Source organism: Camponotus floridanus, unplaced genomic scaffold (assembly GCF_003227725.1).
Source record: "Camponotus floridanus strain SB8 unplaced genomic scaffold, Cflo_v7.5 scaffold29, whole genome shotgun sequence".
Taxonomy (NCBI): Eukaryota; Metazoa; Arthropoda; class Insecta; order Hymenoptera; family Formicidae; genus Camponotus; species Camponotus floridanus.
In genome coordinates, this window is record NW_020229425.1 from 706300 (window position 1) to 730502 (window position 24203).

At 31.5% G+C, this 24203-nt stretch overlaps 4 protein-coding genes across 7 annotated transcripts; 2 read left to right on the forward strand and 2 right to left on the reverse strand.

The window, feature by feature from the left end:
• Positions 1–127: 127 nt before the first annotated feature.
• LOC105253971 (proteasome subunit alpha type-2) lies at positions 128–1776 on the reverse strand. Its single transcript, XM_020028330.2, has 3 exons — positions 1659–1776; positions 727–1059; positions 128–583 (listed from the first exon to the last, which is right to left on the reverse strand). The coding sequence occupies exons 1-3, from the start codon at positions 1697–1699 to the stop codon at positions 253–255; spliced, it is 705 nt and encodes a 234-aa protein (XP_019883889.1). The 5' UTR covers positions 1700–1776; the 3' UTR covers positions 128–252.
• A 2299-nt stretch (positions 1777–4075) lies between these two features.
• On the forward strand, positions 4076–6114 carry LOC105253974 (sperm flagellar protein 1). The gene is made up of 4 exons (XM_011262383.2): positions 4076–4457; positions 4544–4842; positions 5435–5666; positions 5746–6114. The coding sequence occupies exons 1-4, from the start codon at positions 4346–4348 to the stop codon at positions 6048–6050; spliced, it is 948 nt and encodes a 315-aa protein (XP_011260685.2). The 5' UTR covers positions 4076–4345; the 3' UTR covers positions 6051–6114.
• An 818-nt stretch (positions 6115–6932) lies between these two features.
• LOC105253973 (retinol dehydrogenase 14) lies at positions 6933–13401 on the forward strand. Of its 4 annotated transcripts, none has more exons than XM_011262380.3 (5): positions 6933–7048; positions 9813–10088; positions 11118–11357; positions 12606–12988; positions 13064–13401. In XM_011262380.3, exons 2-5 carry the CDS (start codon positions 9818–9820, stop codon positions 13166–13168), a joined length of 999 nt encoding a protein of 332 aa, XP_011260682.1. In that variant the 5' UTR covers positions 6933–7048; positions 9813–9817; the 3' UTR covers positions 13169–13401. The 4 variants fall into 4 exon arrangements, with proteins under 4 accessions (XP_011260682.1, XP_011260680.1, XP_011260683.1 ...); XM_011262378.3 differs by having other exon boundaries at positions 6934–7037; XM_011262381.3 differs by lacking the exon at positions 6933–7048 and adding an exon at positions 7309–7442.
• A 69-nt stretch (positions 13402–13470) lies between these two features.
• On the reverse strand, positions 13471–23230 carry LOC105253975. Its single transcript, XM_011262384.3, has 17 exons — positions 22722–23230; positions 22133–22258; positions 21903–22062; positions 21352–21725; positions 21016–21187; positions 20683–20876; positions 20370–20514; positions 19945–20241; positions 17447–17512; positions 16938–17161; positions 15713–15838; positions 15483–15642; positions 14926–15299; positions 14587–14758; positions 14313–14506; positions 13992–14136; positions 13471–13876 (listed from the first exon to the last, which is right to left on the reverse strand). Exons 1-17 carry the CDS (start codon positions 22902–22904, stop codon positions 13578–13580), a joined length of 3411 nt encoding a protein of 1136 aa, XP_011260686.2. The 5' UTR covers positions 22905–23230; the 3' UTR covers positions 13471–13577.
• Positions 23231–24203: the final 973 nt, after the last annotated feature.

Below are 24203 nucleotides of genomic sequence, written 5' to 3' on the forward strand. Positions count from 1 at the left end.
TATAAAAACTTAATGCTATACAAAAGATTAATTTTATAAAAATCTGTAACATGTATTTTATAAAAATCTGCAATATATATCATAGTGGATAATTCACAAAGTTCAATATGGTTTTTATTATCAAAAAAAACTTTTAGTTCTTTTTGTTTTGGGTGAGAGAGAATTTATTATAAGAATCTGTTTTGAATCTATTAACGATTGTAAAGTTTTACTTCCATAATACATTAAAAAAGAAACTTAAGGAATATTACTTTAAGGAATATTAGCGAGATAATCTTTAACATTGGAAGGATCCAATTTTCTGAATCCATTTGCATCACAAATGCCAACTTCGATATTATCTGCAGTCATTTGCCCTTCAAAACCTTCTTTAAGCGTTAAAATGGCAGTGTGAACAGCATCGTCCAGTTCCAGATCCTCACTGTATCTCTTTTCCAGAAACGTTTTGCCGTTGATAAAGTTTTTACCCATTGCAGTTGCCTTCCATGCGAAATATGTGCCGGACGGATCGCATTGGAATAAATAGGGCCTATCATTATCCCAACCACAAATCAAAAGAGACACTCCAAAGGGTCTGACACCTCTATAAATTAATAACGAGTTCATATTATTGCTTTATCATTATTTGTCTCTTTATTTTTGATTATTCACAGATGCATATCCTCAATTATTAAAAGTATATAATATTGAATTAAAAATTCAAATAAATACTGGATGGCAACTCACCCAGACTGTGTGTATTCTTGCATGACCATCGCGACACGTTGCACAAGCTGTGCGGTCGGAATGGGTTCTCGATAAACCAGGAGATACTGTTGTGCCATTTTTCGCGCTTGCTTCACTAATAATCTATAGTCTGGACCCATACCGCTGTAGACCATGCCAATGTGCTTTGTGATCATTTCGACCTTGCTAACACTATGTTCATCGTAGAGGATAGACTTGTGCTTGTTCTCGGTGGCAAGAACAACGCCATTTAATGCCTTGATACCCACACTTGGGGCACCAGCAGCTACTGCAGCCAAGGCATATTCTATTTGCACTAGCTTGCCTGATGGACTGTAAAAGAGGCAATTTCATTAATTGACATATCAATCGAATTATAAAAAAATGCCAAGATATATAAATTATAAATTTTATTAATTTTATTAATATTATATAATTATATATATTTATTTTATTAATATTATAAATAATATATAAATTGGAAATTATAAATTATATAAATTTATATAATTATATTATAAATTATATAAATAATATATAATTTATATATGTATTATATTCAATATATAATTTATATATATATATATATTATAAATAATATAATATTTTTATGAATTTTGACAATTGATATGTCAGAGAATTTGACGAGTCATCCTATCATATGTTATTCGACATTAGATAAAATCTATTCGCGATTATTTATGTGTTTATTGATAAAGTGTTAATATTAATAAGATAATATTAATAATTGAGATAAAATTTTTCATTTACAATAATGGAAAAATATGCCGAGAATAAGACCAGATTTAGAGGTTAGATTATTACAGTCACTTTGAACCCAGTATCCGTCTATTATTACAAACACAAATATTGCTTAAAAGTTTATTGACTCACTATTTTCACAATTATAATGTGACTGTAAATATATTTACCTAAAAGTCGTTAACGAAAAACTGTACCGCTCCGAAGCCATGACAATTACTTTTGCAACAAAATAGGAGCACAAAGTACACCCACAAATATCGAGAAGCTTGGCAGAAGGGACTGGCAACCTGTAAGAATCAGATGGGAAATGTTCCTAGAAGCATTCCTAGGAATAAAGGTGCAATTTCATTGACGCTAGAAACCAGCGGCAAATTAAAATCACTAGACTTTCTCTAGATGTGGCGTCAATAAAATAAAGTTCAAACAGTTTCAACTTTTTCAGTGTGTAAAGCGGCCTTTTCATTGACGCTACTTTTTAGCGTCAATGAAATTGCACCTTAGCAGTTGGCAGCCCTACGAGATAGGCTGTGCAGCACTGCGCGTATATAAAATAAATTTGAAATCGCTTCTAGCCTAACCATCTTCACGCGATCGACTTTATTTGAATTGCACGGCATCGCATCGAATTATGATGCGGCGCCGATTTGTTCGAACGTAATTCGGGACATCGCGATGTTGTATAAGCGTCGAATGAGCACGAATTGTCACGCAAATATGATAAATCACATCTACTCACCGTTCACCGGCTGTTTCACAGGCCGCTCCATTCGCTCGCCTCGGGACGTCCCATTCCGATCTTGATGCACACGATATCATCAACGCGAACGCGCGACACTTTATTCGGCACTCCCGATATTCGCTCGCATCCGATAATCATCATCAAGGGCACAAATAACGCGACGCGACTTCGCTCCATCTTCGCGATCGCGCTATCACTGAACTGTGAAAAATAGCTGTCGCGCACTTTCACCGACATATTATGAAAGTCGCGTGATCATCCTTGAACACTTTCGACGCTCTTTCACTCGCGATATTCGTTTAAAAACGGTTAAAAGACGCGAAAAATGCGGACGTACGACGATCCGTGTAACTGCGTATGACTCCGATTCACGTATGACGCGTATGACGTAGCAGTGACGTCATGCGCCAACATGGCGGCCGAACCAGTGCGCACTGGTTCGGCCGCCATGTTGGCGCGTGACTGCACGTCATACGCGTCATTGCTACGTCATACGCGTCATACGTGAATCGGAGTCATACGCAGTTACACGGATCGTCGTACGTCCGCATTTTTCGCATCTTTTAACCGTTTTTAAACGAATATCGCGAGTGAAAGAGCGTCGAAAGTGTCCAAGGATGATCGCGCGACTTTCATAATATGTCGGTGAAAGTGCGCGACAGCTATTTTTCACAGTTCAGTGATAGCGCGATCGCGAAGATGGAGCGAAGTCGTGTCGCGTTATTTGCGCCTTTGATGATGATTATCGGATGCGAGCGAATATCGGGAGTGCCGAATAAAGTGTCGCGCTGATGATATCGTGTGCATCAAGATCGGAATGGGACGTCCCGAGGCGAGCGAATGGAGCGGCCTGTGAAACAGCCGGTGAACGGTGAGTAGATGTGATTTATCATATTTGCGTGACAATTCGTGCTCATTCAACGCTTATATAGCATCGCGATGTCCCGAATTACGTTCGAACAAATCGGCGCCGCATCATAATTCGATGCGATGCCGTGCAATTCAAATAAAGTCGATCGCGTGAAGATGGTTAGGCTAGAAGCGATTTCAAATTTATTTTATATACGCGCAGTGCTGCACAGCCTATCTCGTAGGGCTGCCAACTGTTAAGGTGCAATTTCATTGACGCTAAAAAGTAGCGTCAATGAAAAGGCCGCTTTACACACTGAAAAAGTTGAAACTGTTTGAACTTTATTTTATTGACGCCATATCTAGAGAAAGTCTAGTGATTTTAATTTGCCGCTGGTTTCTAGCGTCAATGAAATTGCATCTTAAAGCAAGAACTAGGTCGAGAAATCAATTCGGTCACGTGTTCGACATAAAAACGCGAGCGATCTAACGTTTACTTCTCGAGATTTCAGTTTTTCATCTACATGAAGTTGACAGAATAGCTGACAGAAATGATCAAATTTATTTTTAACTTATAGGATAAAATATAAGTCATCATAAAATTTGTTATTATTTATTTGTTTATTATTAAAAAGTATTAACTGACGTCAAAATTAAAATAAATTTGTTAATTAAAAAAAATTAATTGTCGCAAGCATTAAAAACAGACTAAAAATCAATCACAAATCAAATATATTAAAAAAATTAAAAATAATCAAATTTAATAATTCTTCAACTAGCTTCATACAGATGATTTTTTTCGACTCACGATTGATTTCCGAAAATTGTTTATGCCTTTGATTATATAAGTAGTAATCTACTACTGTTTATTATTAAAAAATGTTGACTGACATAAAAATTAAAATACTAAAATTGTTAATTATAAAAAAAATTAACTTGTCGCAAGGATTAAAAATAGACTCAAAATCAATCACAAATCAAATACATTTAAAAAAATTAAAAATAATCAAATTTAATCATTCTTCAGCTAGTTTCATACAGGTGATTTTTCGACTGACGATTAATTTCAATTTAAATTAAAAATAAAGGAAGATTTTCGCAGGTCGATTATCGCAGATGTCAACGAGAGATTTGCATCGCAAGAGAAATCGGATGACAAACATGATTCGAAATTTCTTCGTCGATTTCTTCAGCTGCACGTTGCATTGAAACGTAAGGAAATTATATCGACGATGATTGACGGTCGTTCATAAAGGAAAAAAAAATATGATCGGCGACACATCGCAAAATCAGACAGATAGGGAGCTGGTCGCATGGCTCGACAGCATCCCTATCTCGAAACCGACGAGAAATTTGACGAGGGACTTTTCGGATGCCGGTAATTTTCGATTTCCCATATTTTTTTATTTCCTCCTTTGATTTAAAATTATTCAAATTATCATATCCGGACGAATTATTTATTAGTTCTCGTGGCGGAGATCTTGAAAGTATACTATCCTCGATATGTGGAACTTCACAATTACGTTCCGGCGAATAACTTGAACACGAAGAAAGAGAACTGGAACACATTGAATCGGAAGGTGCTCGCGAAGATCGATATGAAATTGACCAAAGACGCTATCCATAATTTAGCGAGTGCGTCACAAGGCGCAATCAAGAAGTTCTTGTTGGAGTTAAGAATAAAAATTCTAAGAAATGACGAGGAAGCTCACAAGATGAATTGCAAATATGACTTAGAAGGTCGCAGATGTCGAGTAATCGTATTTATCTAGCAATAGTTAAACGTCATCGTTTACTTTTTTATAAATGTATTGGACAAAAAAATCGCATCACTTATAGAAATAGGGAAGTTGTTAATTAAAAAATATATATAACTATGATCAAATAATATTTAATTATTGTTATTTTATGCTTTAATGTAGAAAAGATTAAAAATAATAATAATATATATTTTTTATTTTAATAATATTAATATAAATATATATTATTATTTTAATAATATATTTTATATATATATATTATTTATATATTATTAATATATTATTATTTTTATTATATATTATTATTATATATTATTATTATTAATATATTATTTATATATTATTTATATATTTTTTATTTATATATATTTTTCATTAAAATAACAACTTCTCTGTTTCTATAAAATTTTTTACCGATATATGTCTATCCAGTTGGCTATGCAGAATTATTCATATTAATTAATCATATTGTTGCATGCAATATAAAGTAATATCATTACTCATCTTATACTATCATGTTGTCAATTATTGTATTATTATCAATAATTGGTGGCAATATGTCGAGAACCTCAGAAACAGTTTGCTCTCCGGATAGTATTTGTATGCTTCACTCATAGAAGAGAAAACTGGAGACTCGCTGGACAATCAATTCAATTCGTCGGTGGAAAGCTCAAGCAAACTCGAAGCCGATCCGAAGATCAATGAAATTAATTCATCGAAATTTGCGCGTCTCAAACGAGGACTCTTCTTCGTCTTCAGTTGGATTATTTTCCCTTTTTGGATCTTAATCAGCTACTTCAAACTTCCTCGTTTGGGTGGATGCAGGCGTGAGATATTTAAACGAGATAATTCGCGCGTGATGGATTTCATGCAAGAAATTGATAAGTCTTCGATTGCGTTTTGTAGGCGATGCACTTGCGGATGTCGGGACGGAGCGAATAAAAAACGTAAATGATGAAACCGTTTGTCGTGAGATCTATTCGGAACTGAAGCAAGAGCTGCGTGAAAAGGAGGAGATTATATGCACTCTGAATCATAAGATCGTGTATCTGGAGAGTTCAATGAAACTCAAGGATCTACGCATCTCCAGCTTAACTACGCAAATCCTGCAAAACGCCGTCGAGATGGATCGGTCGGTGAAATCGAGCGACGACGCTCGCGTTAAATTACGCTCGCGATCGCACAATTTTCACGAGAGCAAAACCAATTAGAAATTCGTAGCAATTGCGCATCTTGTTATAAAGTCAGGAACGAAAAAATATGTATCGTGTCATTTATTTATATGCATGTAGCGACATTAATTTCTCTCTCTTTCTTTATATCTTATTACATTGTAATTAACAAATTAAATTGCAATGTGTAAAAATTAAGTATTAAATTTCGCTAAATTTCTCCGGTATTTTAATTTAAATAGTTACTTTCTAGATAAATTTCTTAATGAAATACGTATTCTACCAACAAACACCAAGTAATATTTATAAAATTGTTAATTGTAATTTCCTACTCAACAATTATATTATTGAGTGAAAAATTATAATTAACAGTTATATAACTGTTATTTTATAATGATTAATCGAAATTTATATATTTTAATAAAGCAGAACTTTATTACATCGCGCATTTTTCGTCGTGTCAATTAAATGTCGTTCTATTGTTTGAATTTTTTTAAATAATTAATACTACTTATTATTTTCTATTTATTTTCTACTTATTATTTTCTACTTATTTTCTACTTATTATTTCTACTTATTATTTTCCACTTATTACTTCTACTATTATTTTCTTCGCATCATAATTCTACTATCTATAATTTTCGTATCTATAATTCTACTTATTACTTTTATTATTATTTTCTTCGTATCATATATTGTTTTGTCCTTCTTAATGTTCAAAAAAAAATTGCGACATTATAATACTATTAGCATACCTGAATGTTTCAAACTGTTAAAAATTATTTCCAAGAAGGCGAAAGGTCACTGATATAATCTTTACTTTATATTCAAAATAAAAAGAAGATTAGTTTATATGCATCAAGGCCACTTTCTGATCATCGCTCTTCGTCGCAAAAAGTGGGAGTCCAGTTGTAATCCGCTCACTCACATGGAAGAAACTCTGAAAGGACAGCCAACGTCAGTAATACATCGGCATGTGATCGTAACGGCACGCGAGAGATAATGGGGGTTCTGCCGTTAGTATACGTGAGTAACAAGTATGAATTAATGTATCTTCCTATAATTTACTTTTGCATATAAAATATTACTAGATAGATTTCTAAACATTTTTATTATATGTAAAATTTAAAAAGATGTATAATATATATTCTTTAATGACTTAAACACATCTTTTTTTTAATCGCAATGAAAATCGTCATTATTCAAATCCTATAACTTTGATGGTGAAATTTAAAATTACAATATCGTAAAAGAAGAAAATCTTCTATTATAGTTCAATTTAGGTTGCAATTTGCAGCAGAATTATCTAAGTAAAAATAAATAAAAAGATCTGAGAGAGAAATTCCACTTGAGGGAAGGGGTACAAGGTGGGGGAAGTCCGTGAGAGAGGAAGATGACTGGTCCAAGTGATCCAGAGACTTCCAGTCCCAGGTATAGCAAGGTCGTGTTTCATCGCGTCTCAGCTTTGCAGTTCTGTATAGTGTTCATAATATATAGTGTTCATATAATAATACATTCTCAGCCAATTTTTTTATATTAATTTTTTCGACTTCATAAACGAGAAACATCATCAAGGAAATCAGTTCAGTGCATTTATATTGAAATTGTCAAACGGTTTATCACCTGGGGCTAATTTTTTCTGGTGAATCTTACACCTAAGTATGTAGATGTTATTAATACCAGCTGATTATTTAGTAATGCGATTTTTATTATTATTGTTATTACGTTGTATGCTTAATTATGCTATTTGCATGTTTCTATTTGCATCGTAAAGTAGTATTTATTATTATTTATTATTATTTTGTGTATATTTGTATTATCATTTATTAAATGATATTGCCTAAAATATTTTTAATACATTACATGATTTTGCTTCATCTTGAAATTTATACAAGATTATGTGAAAGAATCAATTATTTTTTATAAAATCACAAGGAATCGAGTTTATTAATATTAAATATATATTTTTGTGAATTTTAAATATAATTAAGTATAATTTTTGACTCGTTTTTAATAAAGATTTCGGATAAAGTACGTTGTACATACGTTGTAAAGAGCAAGTTCAATATCTTTGAACGGTATGCATGGTCAATGACCTTCGTGTACGCTTCAGTCGTTGGCGAATCATACTTTCGAACTCTCCTGGATGGAAAAATGTAAAAGTGTGAAGGTGCATCTTGAAGATAAAAGAATTTATATATTGAAGAAGCGCACTTTATAATTTTTTTTAAACAAACAAAATTTATTAATCAAGAGATTAATTAGAGATATTAAAATTAATCTTTTAATATTGTCTTATCTTGTTTCGAAATTCGAGACAACAGACAATAGAACAAAACAAGATTTTATTGATTTTTTTTTCATGTCAGGTAATATTGATTTTTAATCCACAGCTGACTTAATTTTATTTTATAATAACAATAGATTAATTTCTATAAATATTTCTTTGATTTAAAAAAATGTATCTTATTTTTCAAATAAGTGAAAACATTAGAAACTACCATTCGCGTTTGGCTCTTAATCATTCGTTTCTTAAGTATCGTTGAAAACATTAGGTTTTATAATTCTGTGTAAAAAATGTAATATTTAAATAAGTAAAGCTTAAGTTAAGTTTGTTTATACAAAAAAATTGATTATATATCAAAAAGTGGCAATGTACATACTTCAGAATAATGATATCGAGTAAAAAATAAATCATATGATCTTAAATTATTAATATGCAAGAATAACTCATGCAATACATGCACTTTTGCAACTCATGCAAGTAACTTGATTTATTGAAAAATAGCAAGAATTGTATGTAAGTATATTTATAAAAGTTTTATTAACTAATAATATTTTATAAATATTTCCTATATATATAATTCTTATTATTTTTCAACGAACTAACTTATTAAAGATATATGTATTAATATATGAGTTATTATATGCAACAATAATAAGAGCCTGACATACGCTGCACAGTAAATATAAAGTGATACAATAATATAACATTGATGTGTTTTATTGTTGCATCCTATTTATAATTTATTTATAATATTAAAGATACCATAAAACCGCCACAAAATCAGTCCGGAATCGTCACGGAACTGTTACACGACCTCTATAGAATCACTAAATTATAAAAATTTTTCCTCAACGCGCAAGTGACATTAAATTGCATTCCGCGGAGATCTGGCAAGTGCATTGCTTCCAACATTCCTTCAAATACATTATAATTGTGCTGTGCCAAATCACAGCAGATCTAAGAAATCGAAAAAAATAATAATAAATATATAAATACCGAGAGATATTACATGTGAATTAGCTTTCTATATTTCAATTAATAGTCAGAAGCATGATTCGGATTCCGCGCTTTTTGCAATTAATAATGATAAGCCGTTGTGTATCTTTCTTTTTTGTTGGTTTGAGATTCAATGATGGAAATATATGTATGTTCTCGATTGTTAGGACGTAAACATAGATTCAACCGAAGACAAACTCGATTGACTCGATGATAACAAACATAATAAATATATGAACGAATGTCTCATATCGTCGATAAATAATCGATTATCGTCGTAAATGCATAATGCAAGTCCACTCTGCAAGTTCAAATTATAATATATAATTATTATTACAATTATTATATAATAATAATAACAATAATAATAATATTAATAATAATAATATTATATTATATGTGACATTTTAACAGAGAGAGAGAGAGAGAGAGAGAGAGAGAGAGAGAGAGAGAGAGAAAGAAAGGGTCGAGAGCGTAATTCATATTAAATTTCAATATATACTCTTGATTTTGTTTAGAGAATATGATAAGCATCCAGACAACGTTGCTTTATTTGGCTATAGCAATAGTGCTCGGCGGTGCGATTTTGCTAGTGGCAGGTGTGATTTTGCTTCGTCTCTACATTTTCTACACTTTGGGCATCTGTAAGAGCAAAAGCAGAATGGACGGGAAGACAGTTATAATCACTGGATGCACTTCCGGTATTGGCAAGGAGACCGCAAGGGACCTCGCCAAGAGGGGTGCGAGGCTCATTATGGCTTGCAGAAACACCGATACCGCTAATCAGCTAAAAGGTCTTGCCTCACTGTAATGGATTATTATCAACGTACACCTTAATTATATTTTACTCGTGTGATTGCGGTTTAATAATTCAATCACGTACGTACATCCCGTTACGTTTAGATTGATCTAGGACTCGGCTCGCGCGCACGTTCTTATAACATATAATTATAAACAATGGGATCATTTATAATTGCAAATGTTGCATCGTAATCAACTAAGACACTTTTATGACTGTACACATGTTTAAGTATGTGCTTCCTGGACTTAATTCTTCGAATCACGCTTCCTGGATCGTCAATGCTCGTAACATATATGCCTTGAAACATAATAGTTATATAAATCATGATTGATAAGTAATATTTAATTAAAACAAATACAAAGATACATATCACATTTATTAACTTTATAAAAAAATTAATATTAATAAATGATATATATCTTTTAATATTTATTTAATTTTGAAACAAAAATTATTTTGGTGTAATCTATCTACTTATGCCTTGAAACATAAGTAATAGTTATAAAAATCATGATTAACAAGTAATATTTAATTAAAACAAATACAAAGATATATATTACATTTAGTAACTTTATAAAAAAATTAATATTAATAAACAATATATATCTTTTAATACTTATTTAATTTTGAAACAAAAATTATTTTGGTGTAATCTATCTATTTATGCCTTGAAACATACGTAATAGTTATATAAATCATGATTGACAGGTAATATTTAATTAAAATAAATACAAAGATATATATCACATTTATTAATTTTATAAAAAAATAAATATTAATAAACAATATATATCTTTAATATTTATTTTAATTTTGAAATAAAAATTATTTTGGTGTAATATATCTATCTGTCCTAAAAAATTTTTGAAGCATACTATTTTTTCGATCGTTCTTCAATTCGAATATTAAAAGCTTTTGATATGAAACAATAATGTGTTTTATATTTTTTGCAAAGATTTAATATATATGTTTTTTTTCCTCATCTCTTTTTCTCTAACATACAAATATTTTTCATACGCAGACGAGTTTGTGAAGGAATCGAACAATAACAATATCGTGGTCCGTAAATTGGACTTATCATCGTTGCAATCAATCAGAGAGTTCGCGCGACAAATAAATCAAGAGGAAAGCAGATTGGACGTGTTGATTCACAATGCTGGGACTGCGGAGACTTTTAGGAAAAAGGTTACGGAAGATGGATTAGAAATGACTATGGCCACCAATTATTTTGGTCCCTTTTTGTTGACGCATCTTTTAATCGGTAAGAAATTATAATGTGCAAAAAAATTATGTATTTTATCTAATTCATCTAATGCAAAAAATTCGCAAATTCATTCTAATGCTAAAAAATTCATCTGTCGACTCATATCATAGACTAAAAATAAATTAATGATTGATATCGGGAAGATCAATGGCTGTTCAAAATAGCACAATATTAAATAAAGAGAACAGAGAGATTTTGAATGTCAAGAATTTGGAATTTCAAATCTGTCGAAAAATGTCGAGAATTTTGAATTGAAATTTAAATCGCAAAATAATATTCACCTTGATTTAAACTTTTTATGCTCTATCTATGTTCTTAGCAAACGTGTACAAGTAGTCGCGTGTAGAAAATGATTATTGATGTTAATTATACAATATCGTTAAGTTTCTTTATGTGTTCTAAGATTTTAATCAATAATAAAAAGTATTATTATGTATTATGTAAAAAATATTATTATGTATGATATGTATCTGAGTTAGAGTACCTAAATGGGTCACCTAATGACCCAAGAAAAAAACAATAATATCCTTATATTGCAATAATATCCTGTTGTACCTTAGACTGTTGTAATGTTACAAAATAACACGTATTATATATTACTGCTTTAGATCATCCAAATAATTTTTGTTATTATTTGCATATTATTTCTTACACTTTTTTCCCCACATTACCATTACATCATCATATTATTATACTGCATATTACTAATATTTTTACATTAAGTGTAAAGAAAGAAGAAATCATTTTGCACCATGAAATAAGTATAAAACCTACAAAAAATGGACATGTAAGATCCAAAATATATAATATCCTTTTTTTATCAGTTTAATTTCTAATACGATCCCAACAAGAAATTCAAAATATTAAGCAAATTATTCAAAATTCAACAGGTTAATGGGAAATAGTCCATTGAAACAAAAAAAATCGAAATATAAATTAAATCCCGGTAATTTCCTAAATTAGATACATATAATAGATTTTATTTATTTAATTATCATATATATGTTGTGTATGATCAATATTCTATTCGAATCAATTCTATATAAAATAACTACAATGTAACAACGAGATAATATATGTTACCTTATATGTATATTACAATATATGAATAAGAAATGACAATTAACATCAATAACTTACGATAACACTTATTTATATTATTTGTAACATTCCGATTTATTGCTTTTACATACCATTAATATAATAGTGTTTACCGGAAGATGCAAATCTCATCTGTATTTACAGACTTATTAAAACAATCGAAACCGAGTCGCATCGTGGTAGTTGCGTCGGAGCTCTATCGAATCGCGAGTTTAAATCTCAACAAAATCAATCCTACGACGACACTACCAGCGTACCTGTATTACGTGTCCAAGTACGCGGATATCGTCTTCACATTGGAGCTGGCGCGACGATTGGAAGGTTCGGGAGTGACGGCGAATTGCCTACATCCCGGAATGATTGACAGCGGAATCTGGCGAAACGTACCAGCTCCTCTATCTTGGTTTGTGTATCTGATCACCAAGACCTTCTTCAAGACACCCGTGCAAGGTGCACAGACGACTATTCACCTCGCGGTCTCCGACGAACTCAACGGCATCTCGGGAAAATATTATATGGATTGCGCTGTAAGAATCAGTTTTAATCCCTTTGCGAAGCTTAATATTTTTTTTCATTTCAATTATTTATCGCAAATATTTTAGGAACGTGGCCTATCAAACGCCGTGAAAGATCCTGCCAAGGGCAAGAAATTATGGGAATTAAGCGAGCCTCTGGTAAAATTACAATCATCAGATCCGAAGATCTAGACACATATATTTTCTTTTAAAAATTTTCTTAAAAACTTTCTTTTATTCTTTTCTTTCATACGTGATGGTGTCTGTAGCAATTAGTATTTAATTATAATTATATCTTATCATTAATAGCATAGCACCTCTTCATTGCGATCACAATATGTTTTGTATTGAAAAACAAAAACAATTTTTGCAAGTATTGCAGCTTAAAGAAACATCTTTTTATTAGAGAAAAGAAATTTTTTTAAAAACATGATATATATATATATATATATATATATATATATATATAATTATTAATATATATAATTGTTTGTATTTATTTGAGTAATTGGTTCGATGCATATATACATCTTTTGCTTAATCCTAGCGTGATCAACATATTTATTATAGTTTACGGTATCGGATTTAGATATTAAACCGATTAGGATATCGGATTCAGAGGAAATAGGCTATCCCATTTTTGCATTCTATCGGTATAAAATCTCGTTTTCATTGTCGGCTTCTCGGAAATTTCTAAGTAATTGTCGATTGTTAACGAGTATGGGTCCCACGTGACGTTGTTCGCCAAAGTCGGCGGTACCGGCTGTCCAGTTTTAGCAAAGTTCGACCACATACTTGTCATGAGTTCCACCATAGGTATTTCTGGCGCGTCGTTATCGAAGAAGGGAAATTTGGCCTTTATAAAGAATAGATATTGCAAATCGTCATGGTGCAACACTCCTAAAATGATCAAGTAAACAACGGATTAGTCACTTTATTCAGATGAAAATCTCGTGATGTGAAATAAATTTTTAGAACAATCAAAAAATAAGTAATATAAAAATAAAAGTCATACCGTATGGCGCGGTTTCGTTCCACATAACAAAACTGTATCGTCCTTGATAAGCAGATACGTAAAAATAGATTGGTTGATCAGTGTTCTCTGCGAATATTTTTACAGCGCGATGCAATGGAAATGTAAGTAGACCATCAGCTCCCATCTGCAACAGAATTATTCAAGAATTACGTATAATCGCGCGATTAATTATATTCGCGCTACTGTGTCGATATTTTGTAATTTTAACATCTCAAAAATCTATTAATAATTAATATATTTAATTATTCTAATATTTAATATGTATATCTGTATATATTTTACAGAGCAATTTTTACGAACTTGTGCGAGACCGTCATAGGTGTCCGGACCGATCGATTGATTACCAAAGTAAAATTGATATAATTCGGTGCTTATGTATCTGGAACGAGGTGTATCTCGTTCATAATAGATAGTCATAGGTGCGAGTCTGTACCAATCATTGTTTAAGTCGTTTATGATCGAGTTGTTTCCGCGTTTACGCTGCTCTTCAATAGCTGGAATCGAACATAAGATGTATTAGTATATTATATTTGAGGTGACTATTCTTAATTAAATGAAAACTTTAGATTTCTACCGACGATCATGCCGCCGAACTCGTCCTTGGTGACTCCTGTTATTAACGGAACCTTGTGGAACTTCCCTTTTCTAATAAGATCAAGGGGCTGTTCGGGCAAGAACCTCTCCACACCTTGAACTTCAGGCTCCACTACGGGCAACCATATCAATATCGGACTACCGTACCATTCCTGAAACACCGCGATATGTTTAACATCATCAAAACTCCCTGTCTCTCCTTCGTTCAATTTTTTATCATTTTCTATCAATTGAGAAGTTATTTCCTACACGCTTGTTTATTAATAATCATTTTCTAATTATCAAATCTCCTTTTAAATGTAATATTTATCACACTTACAAAGAACTTGGGGATAGTGTCTGTAAAGTTCTCCACTGGTTTAGAAGTTAAGCAATTCAGCATCGCGTCCGTGGTATTGGTCGGACAGTTCAGTAGCTCGGCTTGCTGCTTCGCCACGTGCAATTGCTCGGTCGGGTATGGTTCTAACGTCGTCGAACCGCTCATCATGATTGCGCGATGGAACAATCCCTTGGACATCGGCGAAACCATGTGCAGCAGCACGCTATATCCACCGACGCTGTACCCGGATATCGTAACGCTGTCAGGATCGCCGCCGAAGGCGGCTATGTTCCTCTTGACCCATCGAAGCGCCAGGACTTGGTCCTTCAAACCTAAATTGCCTGGTGCCTTCGAGTCGCCAGTGCTTAGAAAACCTAGGCACAATATTTTTTTTTTTTTTTAGAGAAATGTTTTATTATCTTTAAACCATTATCTTTAAACCCGATGCAATGCTTTGATACTAAATTAGGTTTGACTTGGATATTTCCGTTCAAGAGGAAAATTTATCGTTTATGATTTAAATGACCTAAGGAGTAATTAAATGTTCAGGGATTTACCTAGAGTCGCGAGACGATAATTAACGGTGACAAGAACGATATCTTTGTCCAGCAAGTATTCAGGCCCAAAGAAGTAACTTTGTCCTGAAAATAGATAGAAAGCACCAGGATGGAAGAACACCAACACGGGCCTCTTTACGGAATCATTCGCCGAAGGTAACTGCGACCGAGATATTGTTGAATTAGTAACTTTGTTCTTTTCAACGAGATCACGTGTTAATAAAGCTCACTTTAGTCGTGTAGACATTCACACGAAGGCAATCCTCCATTATATTCTGTACTCCTATTGCTGGACAAGCGGGTCCCTCTGAGGATGCATCAAAGACATCATTCCAGTCTGCCGCTGGAACAGCAACCTATGAATAATGAAATGGTAAAAAATAACATTTATATTATGCAAGGCCTTGTCCTGTAAAAAACCTCGTTTTATTTTTGATACAAATATTTCATTGCGCTAAAATTATTACGGAATAATGTTTGCATTGAGTTTTGTGGATAGAATTTTAACGTATTTTAATAAACATTGTTTGTTGCAATGTAATGTTGAAATAATATATAATGAAACGCAAGTTACAATATAAATTATAATGTGAAACTGAAATATATCGCACATATTATTTTGCAATATTGCAAGTAATATAACAGAATATTATTATATTACAATGTAATATTGTTATATTTCTTCGCCTCTATATGTTGAAATCACATTCAACTATCTCATTTAACTTTTCAACGTGAAACCTACAAAGAACGAATAATAATATAACATCTGTAAAATATATCCATTTTTTGTTAATTTAATTTCTAATACAAACACAATAAAGGATTTAAATTATTTGAAATTGGATGGGTAAATGAACAGATTTAAAATTTGAGAGGTACATGAGAAATTGTTCATTTATTTATTTATTTGAAGTAAAAAATCGAAACTACTATAAATTTCAAATTTTATAAATTAAATACAAATATTTTTACAAATAATTTTATTAATTTAATATTACCAACTGTATCCAAATAATCTATAAAAGATATCTAAAAATCGATTTAAAGTCATCTTATAGTTCTTTAGATGTCTTTAAGATATTTTTTTCATCTCTTTATATTATCTGGATATACATATAATCAATTTTATATATATAAATTTTTTAATTAAAATTTTTTAAATAAAATATAACTATAATGTTAGAACGTTATGTTATATATATATATATATATATATATATATATATATATAACATATATATATATACATATATATTATATTACATGTTATATTTCTGAATGGAAAATTACAATTAATCGATAACTTAGCAATAACATTTATTTATATTACTTGTAACATTCCCGTTTTATTGTTTTCACTTCATATTAATATAATATTGTTTATTGGATACTAAAAATTGTATGAAAAAACTTTAGTGTATCGTTATTATCTCTCAAAATAATTAATTATACCTGAAAACGTCGTTGTCCCGTCGGTGGCTCGGCATATCTCACACCTCGGAAGGAATAGATTTTCTTGCCGAGTCTGGAAGTCAGGATGGAACCGCGAATTCGTCCGGTTGGTGCGATCACCTCAGGATCGCTGGCGAACGCCAGGACGACGCTCAGAAGAGCAAGGAATAGACGTTTCATGACGAGAGCTCGTATGCACTCGAGCTTAACACGAGAGTTGATTTCTTATATGAATTTAGTTAGATATGTAAGTTGCACCAGAGAATATTAAAAAACGTCGCAAGGACGATGGCTTTTTATATCCATCGCTAGGAGGAAGAATTACAATTCCCGGGAAACCCAGGCGTGTCATGTAGAAATTTATTTCTTAAAATATACGAAGAGATTTATGTAAGATCACGCTCGTGTGGTTTTGTAATTTAAATATGTACGTGCATAGGATTTTTGATTCAAGATGAGACAATGCGTGAACGTATTATTATTTTTTTGACAGAACCCAATTAACATACCCTCGTCATTTTGACGTCCGAAATTAGTTATTTTTAATTTGTTAATATCATGCAACCAAAAAGATACTATTATATGACATTTCAATCACCAAATAATCACATTTCTCGTCATTTTGTGAACATATTCACGTATATATATATATATATATATATATATATATATTTATCTATTTTACATTAATTCTTATATTTTGAATTATTATTTTAGTAGATTCGATTTTGAAATAAGCATACTAATTTTATCTTTTATAGCATGATCAAAATAAAAAAGTTTTTGTCGTTTTATGAAAATTAATGACTTTATATTAATATAATATTATACTATATATATATATATATATATATATATATATATATGTATATATTATGTATATAAAATGCAGACAAGATAAACACGCACACATAACAAAGAGCTTGCACATTTGCAATTGTTTTTCGATTATCGTGTTGTGTGATGCTTTGTATTATATTTTAATAATTATGTAAATAAATATTTGCAAAGTAAGAAAGATAAAATTATGTAATTTTATGTTTTATATTAGTTTATAGGCAATATTTTTCCTTATGACTTATTGAGGTATGGAATTTTAAAATAATGCTAATAATGAGGATAATGATAAAATAACCATTATTCATTTAAAATGATTTACTCTCAAGGAAAGATGTTCTGTGGCCTTTATATATGTAAAATAACATCATGCTCCAACAAAGCTCTTACATTAGGAGAAGAACCTAATAAAATTCGGCAAGTGTATTTTGTAAAACGCAAATTCTTTGAATTGTGTTGCTTCAAAAAATCTAATTATATGCTTTACAAAAATATTCATAGCCGTTTAATAAATATATATATTTATTGAAAACTTGATCAATTATGTATCTAATGTAAAGTATATCATATTGTTATATTCTTCGAATTAAACATATAATTGATTTATTTTTCTGTGTATTTGCATTGTACAAGTTTGTCTGAATAGGTTCATTTCCTTCAAGCAAGGAAATATAAGAAAAATAAAAATACTTTAGAATTATATTAACGAATTTTTTTATTTTTTAATACTGCTAATTGGTTTAAAAGTCTTGTGTCACTATGGATTATTATTAACGTACAACTTAATTATAATTAATTATATTTAATTATACTTAATTATACTTAATTATAGTTTACTCGTATGATTGTGATTTAATAATTCGTGTACGTACATCTCGTTACGTTTATATCGATCTAGAATTTGGCTCGAGTGCGCACGTTCTTATAATCTATAATTACAAACAATGAGATTATTTATAATTGCAAATGTCGCTTTGTCATCAAGTAAAATTTTTATGACTGTATATTTGTTTATTATGTATTATATGTGCTATTCCTGAACTTAATTCTTCAAACCATACGCTTCCTTGATCGACAATGTATCTCATAATATATATGCCTGGAGAGATATATGTGATAGTTATATAAATCAAATGATTGACAAGTAATATTAAATTAAAACAAATACAAAGATATACATCACATTTATTAATATTAATTTTATTTGAAACAACAATGAGTTTGATGTAATCTATGTCTATATCCTAAAAAATTCTTGAAGTATAAAGCCATTTTTTCAATTGTTCTTTAATTATATTAAAAGCAAAAGAATATTAAAAGCGTCTGATATAAAACAGCAAAGGATTCTATATTTTTTGCAAAGATATATTATTATTTATTTCTCATAATCCGTGCCTTTTGGCTTTGGATGGAACTTGATTCACAAAATATCTCCTAACTTCATTCACTCATCCATCCATACTTCTAAATTATTCTAAATTATCCTAATTAATCCTAAATTATCCTGTTCTACTTTTCGTTCCTCATTTGCTCTTTTTCTCTTCTTTATTCTCTGTCGTTGCATTCTCTTACACTTTTCTGTTTGCAAATCCTTATTACTTTTTCTCCTGTTTTTGTTGTTTTCTAGTCTTTCCTCTTCCTCTATACTTCGTTTGCTGTCCTTTTACTACTTAATTCCCATTATTCTATTCTCTATTCCTATTCTATTTTTTTGGTTTCATTTTATTTCTTTCCTCTTCTTCTGTAGGCTCTTTCATTCCGTTCTTAATTTTTTCTTCTACGTATTTCTTCTGTATACTTCTCCTTTTCCACTTTTCGCCTTTTTTTATAATTTCTTTGTCGCTCTTTCTACGTGATGGTATCTGTTGCAATTTATACATTAATATTTAATTATAACTTATTTAATAGCAAATCACGACTTCATTGCGATCACAATATATTTTGTATTGAAAAAGAAAAACAAGTTTTGCAAGTATTACAGCTTGAAGAAACATCTTTTTATTAGAAAAAAGAAATTTTTATAAACATGATATATATAATAATTAATATATATAATTGTTTGCATTTATTTGAGTAATAGGTTCGATATATATAAACATCTTTTGCGTAATCCTAGCGATCAACGTATTTATTATACTTTATGATATTGGTTTTAGATATTAAACCGATTACGATATCGGATTCAAAGGAAATAGGCTATCCCATTTTTGCATTCTATCAGCAAAAAGTCTCGTCTTCATTGTTGGTGTCTCAGAAATTTCTAAGTAGTTGTCGGTTGTTAACGAGTATGGATCCCACGTGACGTTGTTCGCCAAAGTCGGCGGTACTGGCTGTCCAGTTTTAGCAAAGTTCGACCACATACTTGTCATAAGTTCCACCGTTGGTATTTCCGGAGCATCCTTCTCGAAAAAGGGAAATTTGGCCTTTATAAAGAATAGGTATTGCAAATCGTCATGGTGCAACACTCCTAAAATGATCAAGCAAACAACAGATTAGCGGGAAGTTTATTCAGATGAAGATTCCTTTATTTCAGATGATGTGAAATAAATTTTTACAACAATCGAAAAATAAGTAATATAAAAATAAAAGTCATACCGTATGGCGCGGTTTCGTTCCACATAACAAAACTGTATCGTCCTTGATAAGCAGATACGTAAAAATAGATTGGTTGATCAGTATTCTCTGCGAATACCTTTACAGCGCGATGCAATGGAAATATAATTAGACCATCGGCTCTCATCTGGAACAGAATTATTCAAGTATAATGGCGTGATTAATTTTATTCGCGCTACTGTATCGATACTTTGTAATATTTAACATCTCAAAAATCGACTAGTAATTAATATATTTAATTATTTTAATATTTATGTTTCTGTACATAATATTTTTCAGAGTAATTTTTACGAACATGTGCGAGACCGTCATAAGTGTCCGGACCGATCGATTGGTTACCAAAGTAAAATTGATATAATTCGGTGCTTATGTTTCTGGAACGAGGTGTATCCCGTTCGTAATAGAAACTCATGGGTGTGAGTCTGTACCAATCATTGTTTAAGTCATTTATGATCGAATTGTCTCCGCGTCTGCGCTGCTCTTCAATGGCTGAAATCGAACGTAAAATGTATTAGCACATTATCATATAATTTTAATATAATATATTTAATATAATATATATTTAATATAATATAATTTCATATAATTTAAATAATTATTTTTAATTAAATCGAAACTAAATTTTTACCGACGACTATGCCTCCGAACTCGTCCTTGGTGACTCCTGCCATTAGTGGAACCTTGTGGAACTTTCCTTTTCTAATAAGATCAAAGGGCTGTTCGGGCAAGAACCTTTCCACACCTTGAACTTCAGGTTCTACTACGGGCATCCATATCAATATCGGATTACCGTTCCATTCCTGAAACACCGCGATGTTTGACATCATCAAGACTCTCTGTCTCTCCTTCATTCAATTTTTTATCATTTTCTATCCCTTGAGAAGTTTCTTACATGCTTGTTAATTAATAATCATCATTTCTAATTATTAAATCTCGTTTTAAATGTAACATTTGTCACACTCACAAAGAACTTGGTTATAGTGTCTGTAAAGTTCTCCACTGGTTTAGAAGTCAAGCAGGCCAGCATGGCGTCTGTGGTGTTGGTCGGACAATTCAGAAGCTCAGCTTGTTTTTTAGCCAAATTTAATTGGTGGGTCGGGTACGGTTCCAATGCCGTCGCGCCACTCATCATGATTGCGCGATGGAACAATCCCTTGGACATCGGGGAAACCATGTGCAACAGCACGCTGAATCCACCAATACTATACCCGGATATCGTAACGCAGTCAGGATCGCCACCGAAGGCGGCTATGTTCCTCTTGACCCATCGAAGCGCCAGGACTTGGTCCTTCAAACCCAAATTGCCTGGTGCCTTCGAGTCGCCAGTGCTTAGAAAACCTAGACACAATATGTTTTTTTTTTTAGAGAGTTTCATTATCTTTAAAACCATTAACGATGAAATGCTTTGATACCAAATTAGGTTTGATTTGAATATTTCCATTCAAGCTTTAAGGAGAAAATTTATCGTTTATGATTTAAATGATCTAAGGAGTAATTAAATGTTCGGGGATTTACCTAGACTCGCTTGACGATTATTAACGGTGACAAGAACGATATCTTTGTCCAGCAAGTATTCAGGCCCAAAGAAGTAACTTTGTCCTGAGAATAGATAGAAAGCACCAGGATGGAAGAATACCAACACGGGCCTCTTTACGGGCTCGTTCGCCGAAGGTAACTGCGATCGAGATATTGTTTAATTAGTAACTTTGTTCTTTTCAACGAGATCATGTGTTAGTAAAGCTCACTTTAGTCGTGTAGACATTCACACGAAGACAATCCTCCATTATATACTGTACTCCTATTGCTGGACAAGCGGGTCCTTCCGAGGATGCATCAAAGACATCATTCCAGTCTGCCGCTGGAATCGCAACCTATGAAAAATGAAATGGTAAAAAATGACATTTATATATTGCAAGGCCTTGTCTTGTAAAAACCTCGTTTTATTCTTGATACAAGTATTTCATTGCGCTAAAATTATTGTGGAATAATTTTTGCATTGAGTTTCGTGAATGGGATTTTAACGTATTTTAGTAAACATTGTTTGTTACAATGTAATGTGGAAATAATATAACGCAAGTTATGATATAAGTTATGATGTGAAACTAAAATATATCGCACATATCATAATATTGTTATATTTTTTTGCTTGTCTTATGTTGAAATCAAATTTAATAATTAATAACTTATCGGTAATATTTATTTATATTACTTGTAACATTCCCGTTTTATTGTTTTCACTTAACATTAATATAATAATGTGTATTGAATACTAAAAATTATATAACAAAACTTTAGTATATCGTCATTATTTCTCATCTAATATAATTGCTTTACCTGGAAACGTCGCTCTCCGGTTGGTGGCTCGGCATATCTCACACCTCGGAAGGAATAAATTTTTTTGCCGAGTCTGGAGGTCAGGATGGAACCGCGAATTCGCCCAGTTGGTGCGGTCACCTCAGGATCTCCGCTGGCGAACGCCAGGACGACGCTCAGAAGAGCAACAAATAGAAGTTTCATGACAAGAGGAGCTCGTATGCACTCGAGCTTAACAGCGAGAACTAGTTTCTCATATGAATCCAGTTAGATACTTATACGTACGTTGCACGAGCGAGTATTAAAAAGCGTCTCAAGGGCGATGGCCTTTTATATCCAATCGCTAGGAGGAAGAGCTACACAATTGCTGGGAAACCCCAGCGTGTCACGCAGAAATTTATTTCTTCAAATATACGAAGAGATGTATGTAAGATCACGCATATGCGATTTTGTAATTTAAATACTCATGTGCACGGGATTTTTGATTCAAGACGAGACTACGCGTGAACGTCACTATTTTGACAGGAGGCATTTGACATATCTGAAGCGCGAGTCTTACGAAAACTGCATTACTTGCAATGGTCGCGGTTTATATTTTCGTTTCTCTTCGATAGATTTTTTCATTGTCATATCGCTAACATACAAACTGATTACGAGTAGTGATGTAAGTCATTACTTTTCTCGTTATGAGGAAAACACGAGGTTTGCTGTAGAAAAGATATCAAGAATGCGTGAAATCCAGTTTCTTTCATGCGGCAATTTTTTCATGATTTTGTAGAAAGAGAAAGAATCTTATCTTAATAATAAAAATTAAAAAAATAAAATGATAACGATTATTAAACGACGAAAATAAATAAATGCTGAGGCGCGGTAATTGAAAAATATTGATAATAGAGAATATCGATTAATAACAAATAAATTATATTAAAAATTTGGAATCGCAAAATATAATTTTAAATACTTCATATGTTAATATAATTAATATTAATATTAATATAATTTTATGTGTTATTATTCGATATTATTTTAACATAATTATTGTTACGCTCCATACTTTGTGTATGTTTTAACGAAATTGAATTTTTGAGATATATTAATCAAAAAAATTTTTTCCTTGCATTCTACTTATCGCGCCTCTTAATTATCTCAATTTTATCACTTGATAATTTATATATTTTACATTTCATAGAAAAGATTCAAATATTATTTACACTCAAAAAGTCATTTGTAAAGTTTTATCATTTTTCTTTAATTATATTGTTCAGACACATCTTTATAAATGTTTTTCTAAATCTTTTTTACGTTCTTTAAAAGTGTAAAAGTAACGCTGAGAAATTATTTCGAATATTCCTTGTTATAAGCTATTTTTTTTTGGATTCTTTTAAGTCGCGTCTGATTTCGGTCATGTAAGTTTTAGTGCCATGACCGTAGTTTTCATCAAAATTCGCCGGATATTCATTGCCACGAGCTTGTCTCTTCGGCTTTGCAAGTTCACGCAATCGT